Source organism: Scardinius erythrophthalmus (genome assembly GCF_964197995.2).
Source record: "Scardinius erythrophthalmus genome assembly, chromosome: 12".
NCBI classification, from domain to species: domain Eukaryota; kingdom Metazoa; phylum Chordata; class Actinopteri; order Cypriniformes; family Leuciscidae; genus Scardinius; species Scardinius erythrophthalmus.
The window spans coordinates 3,334,065-3,344,086 of record NC_138232.1 but is presented as its reverse complement, the minus strand read 5'-3'; the positions used below and the strand labels follow the sequence as shown (position 1 = coordinate 3,344,086).

At 34.8% G+C, this 10,022-nt stretch overlaps 1 protein-coding gene across 2 annotated transcripts in view; it reads right to left on the bottom strand.

Annotated features, from left to right (window-relative positions):
* Window positions 1-3,963: 3,963 nt before the first annotated feature.
* Window positions 3,964-10,022, bottom strand: part of slc12a5a (solute carrier family 12 member 5a) — a gene marked incomplete at both ends in the record, with an annotated part of 93,312 nt that continues 87,253 nt past the window's right edge. For both annotated transcript variants that reach the window (XM_081380441.1, XM_081380442.1), the window contains 6 exons: window positions 3,964-4,055; window positions 5,324-5,457; window positions 5,549-5,563; window positions 5,651-5,868; window positions 6,810-6,935; window positions 7,648-7,755. In XM_081380441.1, coding sequence (XP_081236567.1) covers window positions 3,964-4,055; window positions 5,324-5,457; window positions 5,549-5,563; window positions 5,651-5,868; window positions 6,810-6,935; window positions 7,648-7,755 — 693 coding nt within the window. The remainder of the gene's footprint in view (window positions 4,056-5,323; window positions 5,458-5,548; window positions 5,564-5,650; window positions 5,869-6,809; window positions 6,936-7,647; window positions 7,756-10,022) is intronic.

The window sequence follows — 10,022 nt, the reverse complement described above, 5'->3', positions numbered from 1 at the left end:
ATCCAGTGGCGCGGGTCAAACTTCAGAACTGTTATTCAGAGCCCTTTTTGTTTCCGAGATGTGTCGAACGCCTCGATATTCCTTGGCAAAGGAATACAGAACACTTGATTTCATTTTTGCTACACACAAGCCAGGCATTTATCGTGAGATGGTGAATAAAGGAAAAAAGATAGACTGTGAATGTGGTGTGTCCAATGTCAGTTTGAATAGAGCCAAGCCCAGCAGTGGAAGCGCTTCTTTAGAGTCTTTAATCGATATTTATACGGTGATCACATCGATACAGTGCTCGTAGGTTTGAAACAGTGAAGGGGTGAAAAGTGGGAGGGAAATGTCACCACATCAACTCGGTGATTCGTATTAGAAATATATCTTCATTTTTCTTTTCTTTTTTTTACATCTACGTATAGTCTTTTTGTAATTTTCAATAAATTACAAGAAATGCTAGAAATTCATGCCAAATAAACAGCAAACACGCACTTTTTAGTAATTTTTTTACAGCATAATAAAATCTGAATGTTCAGGTAGTATGTTACTGCGATACACACTCTCGCCGCTAGAGGCATCAGCGCTGAAATGGATCTGGCATGCTCGTGATTCTGGCAACTCAATCGTCACTGGACGTAAATAACGTTAATTTCGTATAAAGTGCATTTCTATCTCAGCCACCATAGAACAGATGTGACGCACACTCTAGCATACGAAGCGCGCCGATGAACTACATGTTTCAGGACTAGTCAACGAGAAGCAGACTCGTGGGCGAACTAGCAACTAAAAATACTCCATACATACCATTTCCCGTCAAAGTAAATATTGCACGTTACCGTTAAAAACAAAAAAGTTCGTAGAGCATTTTTTCCCGGTGTGTACTAAAAGCGTCCTAACAAACACAACAGGGAACGACGACCCTGTAGCTACAGTGTCTCAAGAGCGATTTTATATACAAAGCCAAAAAACAACTCGCTAATCTAAGTGTACGCGTGACCTGGATATCGTGGCAACAATTTTAAAAAGCTGCCTTGACAATTTTCCAGGAATTGCTCTTTTCACATTACGAAAATCAAACAAACCTGTCCGACACACACCATGCAAACAGGAGTAAATCGTTAAGTGTTCGTCAAAAACATCTTCGCGCAAACTAATCGTCGAAACGTCATTAGAGGCTCAGTCTACGCAGGCAGTACTTCGTTAAAAAAATGTGGCGTTTCGATACACATTTTGCGTTTTGTTCAGATTCAATGAACGTTGTTGTCGTCACTTGAAATTACCACTGTTCAACGAAATGAGGAAATTTAAAAGAAACAAAACATGATAAAGCTGATTATATAAGGCTGAAGTCGTTTATGCAAACTCAGCGTAAACCCCTCCCCTCGTAAATATACCTTTAAATATTTATTCTTTCGCTCTATGTACACGAACAATCCATATCTATTCATACACTAGCAGCAGCATTCATTACTTATGAGAGGTTTCCCCATGTCTAAACATAACATAATCTGTAATATCTTTGTAAACTACTGTATATACTTTCTTACCAGTGAGTTAATTATATGTGTGTGTATATATATATATATATATATATATATATATATATATATATATATATATATATATATATATGCAGTTGTTGGAATCTCTGTAAAAAACAACTATAAAATAGCCTATATCTCTACAAAAATAAATAATGCAATGAATATATGATTTCCCAATTTCACATATATTATGCTCTCAAAAATACAAACTAATCTAAACTATATTTTTCTCTGGTCAAAATAAAGACCAAGGATAATCTCTGGTTAATTTTGCATCTCACTGTTTTGTGATTTGGCTAATACATTACAGTCGCACTGCATAGAGTTCAGATTTATGGATGTCATTTGATCCATCAGGCTTTACTAGTGTCATAACAGCTCAATCTAATGCTGCGTTCACGTCGAACTAGCATCGGAATTACTGTAATTACCAAAGCGACAACTGAGAGTCTATTCTGAAATGTTTATGGCAAATCCAAAACCGCCTAAATTGATCCATATGTGGCTTTGTTGATAATGACAGCAATCTGCTTCTTCAAAATCATATAAATTCACTTCCTGCAACAGCAGAGTAACACAAAATGACATCTCAAATGGAGCTTAAACTGTTAAAGCCACTGCCATTTTGGATGCTTTTATATAAAGTCAGATCCATCATATAATATGATTTGTTGAAGAAATTAGCTTTTTTTAAAGTCTGAAACTCAGTAACTAATAAAATGAATGCAGCACTAGTGTTTAAAGTGGCAATGTCATCAATATTTGTTTCTATTGACAATTTCACATTTTCATTCATATGGCACGAGTGAAATCAAAGTTTGGCAATACAATCAGATGCGATAATACTCTATATATATCTCTGTGACATTTCCGTGCGCCTCACCAAGTTCAATATAGATCTATGATATAGCTAATTTATACAGATTTGTAAATGCAACAAATAGAGAGGTTTTTTTTCATAGCAATATGGGAAAAAAAAACTAAAGAAATGGCCATCTTTCGTTTGCTCAAGGATGCAATTCACACACACACACACACACACACACACACACACACGCACACTTAATGAATCCACGGACTCATTAAATCATTTGTTACACAGTGGCTGTCAGTGCAGGTTGAGTGCTTGTTGGGAAGGGGAGGTTCGGTACCGTAGTACACGTCAAGCCGCCATAGTGAAGCCTGTAGCCGCACAAAACACCCTGACCCTGTAAAGGACAACTCACACCACACCGTCACACACTCGGTCGGGTTATGCCAGATCAGTGCTGGCGTCTGTCGGAGCTTGTTTTCGCCGATTGAACATGCTGAATTTCGATTATCTGAGAAGTGACGTGGTTTAATCTGTCGGCGTCTGATGGTGTTGTGTGAGTTGGCCTTAAGACAACAGCATTTTTTCACCAGAATCTTCGGTTATTTCACAATAAAAATACTACACCAATATTTTATAATGCCTTATACGCTATGTACACTACTTGTAGTGGCTGAGTACTTTTTTTTTCTTTCTCTGTCTTTTTTTTTTTAGCTCATTCTTTTGCTAATTACAGTGTTGGTTACACTGATAGACTCTTGCTCGCTGCTTTGCTGTCAAGCAGAGAGTCGCACACCCTGCCAGCCTGGTTTTTGGCACATATTGTGACTGTATTTGGCAGGGGAATAGCTAGGAACGACCGGAAACATGGAGGAGGTCGATGAGACTAAACAAATACAGAAACACAGGTCTTTGTGCAGAGGAACCCGCTTAAAGTCAACGTGAAATGCCGTTCGCAAACCATTTAACTTCCGTAATACGACACACTCCCCAAGCGAACCTCGGGAAGATATCTAAAAAATGGGCGAGAGATTTGAAAAATAAGATGGATAGTTTGATATCATGTTGACTTTAAACTTCACATTTCACAGTTCACATTAGTTTTAATCAACTTATTATTAATCTTTTCACATTTAACGAAGCTGCAGACCAATAGGAACGAGTTCAAACCATGAAAATCTTTTCCCCAAGGTTATCAGGAGATCTTTCTTTACCAGAGCAGAAAGATTTCACAGCATCTCTGGCGTAGTTCTGAACGTCGAATCCTTCTTCATTGACGTTGCATGTTCCATCCCGCATCCTCTTCTTTAAAACAAATAAATATAAACAAATCAAGCCCAACCCTCCCGCTGCTTCTGATTGGGCGAGAGCAGTGATTGACAGATGATGCAGGAAAGCTACAGCAGAGGGGGCATTGAACAAATACCCACTGACATCAACAGTGCACTTCACTGAACGGTGAAGTGTGAACGAGAGTAGCGCCAAGAGCGATGTTCGGCCAGTGAGAGCTTGGCAGACCAGTAGAACGAATGAAGCTGGTTGACTGAAGGGAATTCTGGGATATTGCTTGGGTCACACTGGGGAAGGGGGGGCGAGTGGGGTCGGGTGACGTCGACATGTTTCTTAAGAGTAGATGGTGATGACCTCGCGACCTCCACCGCGCACGAGGAGGACCCGGTTGAGACCTTCGGTTAAAACCTCCATGAATTCCATGTCTGATTGATAGAGAGTCAAGGAAAGGAGAGGAGCTGTAAAAGATACACACACTATTTTGCAGTATGTAAATATGGTGCGCAGTATGCAAATTATGTGTATTCCTGAAATACACTATTGTTCAAAAGTTTGGGGGCGGAAATATTTGTAATGCTTTGAAAGAAGTCTCTTCTGCTCAGCAAGGCTGCATTTATTTGCTAAAAAAAAATACAGTAATATTGTAAAATATTATTACAATTCAAAATAATTGTTTTCTATTTTAATGTATTTTAAAATGTATTTTTTTTTCCTGTGATCAAAGCTGAATTTTCAGCATCATTACTCCAGTCTTCAGTGTGACATGATCCTTCAGAAATCACTCTAATATGCTGATCTGCTGCTCAAGAAACATTTATGATTATTAACAATGTTGAAAACAGTTTTCTGAGGAAATTAATCTTTAGGATTATTTGATGGATAGAAAGTTCAAAAGAACAGCATTTATATTTGAAATAGATATTTTAATATTACAAATGTCTTTACTGTCACTTTTGATCAATTGCATTTTTTTATAATAATAATAAAAAATAAAAAACCTGACCCCAAACTTTTGAAAAGTAGTGTATCTGCATTGTATCCAATAATGCATATGCGCTCAACGAGTCCTTTTAAAAACAAAAGCTCCTTTTTGACTTTAGAATTGTTTTAACACTAAAATGGAATAGAAATGAATAATAATTAGGGTTGCACAATATATCGAAATTATCGAAATATTGCAATATGCATATCGCGATGGCTTGCAATAATAACTGCGGTCATGAACAAAAGGCGAAGAGAAAAATCACTCACTGCTCTTGGCTGAATAGCTTTTGTAGCTTTAATAAGAATCAGTATATATTTCATTCATAGAGTAAAAACTAAGAAGTGTTTATTTTTACATTTGATTATTCAGTTTCTGTTGTTTAATAACCCTAATGTAGGATAACCTGAACCCTACACCCCACTGATGTTAAAATAACACTTCTTATGCTACAGTAAAACACTGCTGTTCACCGTCAGAAATCATAGGGGTGTTTTCTCGACACAAAAAGAATGTGAATTAATCTGAATATATTTTAAAGATAATTGAAGTTTATTTTACACACTTTAAGCATTATCGTATCGCATATCGAATATCGCATTATTTAATGAGCTATCGGATATCGTATTATTTAATGAGTTATCGGATATCGCATTTTTATTCAATATCGTGCAGCCCTAATAATAATGATCACAGCATTTATCAAGATACAGTTCTCGTCGCCGCTTCTGTTTTTGGGTGGTCCGGGCATGTTGAGCAGGACTAGCTTGGCCTCCTGGGATTTCTTAATGATGACTTCATTGAGTCTGAGAGCAGTGTGCATGCGCCTCACGTTGGACTGGTTTCTGAAAACAATCGATGATAAGCTCACAAACATTCATCAACATCAGTGAGTGTTAACATGTGTATCGCAGTCAGAGGTGCATCTATACTCACAGGTTTTCCCACTCTCTGTGGCATGACAAAGAAAGACAGAGAGACGAGTGTAAAAGTGTGCAATGCAAAACTGAGTGCAGGTTTAAGCCTTGCGGCACTCACGGTTTCATGTTGAAGAGGTCTTTGATGGCCTCTGGTGTGGTGGCTCCCACAGGCTTGGCCTTCTCTCCATCACACTTGGCTTCAGTCCAGGTCATCTGAACGGTCGTGCCGGGGGTCTCGGCGTCTGCGCTGGGGGACTGAGGAGTGGCCGGGGTGGGCGGGTTGGTGCTCTTGTCATGAATGAGCTGTTCCTGTTGGGACGGGGACACAGGGACAGACTGAGAGGGCAGGACCGGCACATACGCACATATGGAGAATGCCAGGGCAAAAGAAAAGGAAAAGATACAACTGTTAATGCTCGGAGATTAAAAGATTTTAAATAAATGTAGATTTTTTTAAATTAGAAATCAAAACATATTCAATTAAAATAAAATAATTAAATAAATGTTACAATACAATGACAATGAAAATTACTATGCTTTAATATTAATGATAATAATAAATAATACATAATTATAAAATAAAATAATAAATGGAAAAAAATAATTAAATGAGTACAATAAAAATGAGATTATGATGACCATTAAAATGACTATGATTTATAATTAATGATAATAATAAATAATTATTAAATTAAATAAAAATAGTAAAAAAAAGAATTAAATAATCAGATAATTAAAAAAAAGTTATTTATTTACTGATTACATCCATTTTAATTATACTTAACTGTTTTGGTTTGGTTTTTAGAATGAAATTAAAAGACAAGTTAAAAATAAAATTCCAATAATTAATTTATTACAGCTATAATAATTAAAAGTAAAAAAAAATATGTTTTAATAATTTATTGCTAATTTTTTTTATTATAATTATAATAAAGATTTAATTTTCTTTAAAAAAAAACAAAAAACAAAACAAAAAAAACAATGAATTACGCCATATTAAATCATTAATATGGCTTTTCTAATAAATAAAACATTTACAATATATAAAATAACTTTTGAGAGAGAGAGAGCGAGAGATGGATGGATTCTGCCGTGTCCATTACTCTGAACTGCAGAGATATCAGACAAATCAATCAAGTTCAGATCACAGCATGATCAACACATGAGATGTGGCTGCTATTGCCATGTAAGATGAAACCTGTAAAGTCATTCATTAACTCAGATATCTGAAGATTACAAGCACAGAATGACATGAGCACTGGCTCCTCATGCTGTACCTCCTCCTCTGGTTTCTCCTCTTTGCTGCTGGCCGCCGGTTCCTCCGTCACACTGAGCTGGGTCGTGACCGCGGCCGGGTTTTTACGACGGATCGACCCGCGAGAGCTGTCAGTGATGCTCTGGATCTGAAACATGGAGAAGATTCCTGAGACGAGGCCCCGCCCACCAGCAGTGATGTCACGCATAACCAGCCTTCATTAAACATATTAACAGCTTATTATAAATTATAAAACATAATTTCAGCTTCTGAAATTAACAGATGACATTAAAAGACTTTTGTCATTAAATTAACTTTGATGCACAAACTTTGTAAAGCAACATGTTTAATCATAATGTCCTCATTGTTCTGACTATAAAAAGGCTGTAAAGCACCACATGTGAAGAATATTGCTATAATAAATCCAGGATTGATGATCAATGATTATAATTTTAATTGTGGACAATTACATTTTACAGTGAAATGGATTTCATTGGCTGCAGCTCAAACTGTAGAGAATTGCAATTCATTATAAATAATAAGAATTAATAAAATAATTAATTAAAAATAAAAACAATCAAAAAATAAAACACTTACCAAAAAAAGATTTAATATTTTGTGTACCTGTATGTCATGTGACCATTAACCGTCATCAGAGAACCGTAAACATGAGAATATGTTGTTAAATTATTAAAATATTAGCTTAAAAATCTCAGGAGGACTTCAAGTAAATAATTTAGGTCAAAGATTGACAAGATAATGTTTAGGAATCCTTGGTCTAAATGAAATTGTGCATAGAATAAAGTATGGTTTGCTGTTACAAGCGATCATGAGTGAAAGTGTTGAGGATGGACGTCTACCTCACGTTCCCGCTCAGTCTTGGTGAGGTTGATCTGCTTCAGGATCTGAGATCGCTGCTCCATCACCAGGGTTTTCTCATACGTGTACGCAGAGATATCGCTGTCATGCTGAGGAGAGAGAGATGCAATAATAGCTTTCAATAGAGTTACTCATAAAACTGAACAGAAGGAAAACATAGTCTACAGTTCATAAAGGAATAGCTGACCCCAATATAAACACTTTTCCATCTTCTGCTCCAACTACTCCAAAAAAATGTAAAAGAAAATTTGCAATTTGTACTTTTTTCTCTCGCAATTCTTACTTTTTTCTTGCAATTACGAGTTTATATCTCGCAAATCTTAATTTTTCTCGTAATTGTAAGTTTATATCTCGCAATTCTTACTCTTTTCTTGCAATTGCGAGTTTATATCTCGCAATTCTGACTTTTTTCTTGCAATTGTAAGTTTATATCTCGCTATTCTTACTTTTTGCTTGTAATTGTGTTTACATCTCGCAATTCTTACTTACTTTTTCTCGTAATTGTGAGTTTATATCTCGCTATTCGTACTTTTTTCTCGTAATTTTGAGTTTATATCTCGCTATTCTTATTTTTTCTCGTAATTGTGAGTTTACATCTCACAATTCTTACTTTTTTCTCGTAATTGTGAGTTTACATCTCGCAATTCGTACTTTTTCTCGTAATTGTGAGTTTTATATCTCGCTATTCGTACTTTTCTCTTAATTTTGAGTTTATATCTCGCTATTCTTACTTTTTCTCGTAATTGTGAGTTTACATCTCACAATACTTACTTTTTCTCGTAATTGTGAATTTATATCTCGGAATTCTTACTTTTTTCTCGCAATTGTGAGTTTATATCTTGCAATTCGTACTTTTTTTGCATTGTGTTTATATCTCGCTATTCTTACTTTTTTCTTGTAAATGTGTTTATATCTCGCTATTCTTACTTTTTTCTCGTAATTGTGAGTTTATATCTCGTAATTCTTACTTTTTTTCTCGTAATTGTGAGTTTATATCTCTCAATTCTGAATTTTTTTTTACAAAAGCGAGTTTATATCTAGCAATTCTTACTTTTTTCTTGCAATTGCGAGTTTATATCTCACAATTCTGAATTTTTTCTTGCAATTGTGAGTTTATATCTCGCAATTCTGACTTTTTTCTTGCAATTGTGAGTTTATATCTCACAATTCTGACTTTTTTCTTGCAATTGTGAGTTTATATCTCGCAATTCTGACTTTTTTCTTGCAATTGTGAGTTTATATCTCTCAATTCTGACTTTTTTCTTGCAATTGTGAGTTTATATCTCGCTATTCTTACTTTTTTCTCGTAATTGTGTTTACATCTCACAATACTTACTTTTTCTCGTAATTGTGAATTTATATCTCGCAATTCTTACTTTTTTCTCGCAATTGTGAGTTTATATCTTGCAATTCTTACTTTTTTGCATTGTGTTTATATCTCGCTATTCTTACTTTTTTCTTGTAAATGTGAGTATATATCTCGCAATTCTGACTTTTTTCTTGCAATTGTGTTTATATCTCGCTATTCTTACTTTTTTCTCGTAATTGTGAGTTTATATCTCGTAATTCTTAATTTTTTTCTCGTAATTGTGAGTTTATATCTCTCAATTCTGAATTTTTTTTTACAAAAGCGAGTTTATATCTAGCAATTCTTACTTTTTTCTTGCAATTGCGAGTTTATATCTCACAATTCTGACTTTTTTCTTGCAATTGTGAGTTTATATCTCGCAATTCTGACTTTTTTCTTGCAATTGTGAGTTTATATCTCACAATTCTGACTTTTTTCTTGCAATTGTGAGTTTATATCTCGCAATTCTGACTTTTTTCTTGCAACTGTGAGTTTATATCTCTCAATTCTGACTTTTTTCTTGCAATTGTGAGTTTATATCTCGCTATTCTTACTTTTTTCTCGTAATTGTGTTTACATCTCACAATACTTACTTTTTCTCGTAATTGTGAATTTATATCTCGCAATTCTTACTTTTTTCTCGCAATTGTGAGTTTATATCTTGCAATTCTTACTTTTTTTGCATTGTGTTTATATCTCGCTATTCTTACTTTTTTCTTGTAAATGTGAGTATATATCTCGCAATTCTGACTTTTTTCTTGCAATTGTGTTTGTATCTCGCAATTCTGACTTTTTTCTTGCAATTGTGTTTATATCTCGCTATTCTTACTTTTTTCTCGTAATTGTGAGTTTATATCTCGTAATTCTTACTTTTTTTCTCGTAATTGTGAGTTTATATCTCTCAATTCTGACAATTTTTTTACAAAAGCGAGTTTATATCTAGCAATTCTTACTTTTTTCTTGCAATTGCGAGTTTATATCTTACAATTCTGACTTTTTTCTTGCAAT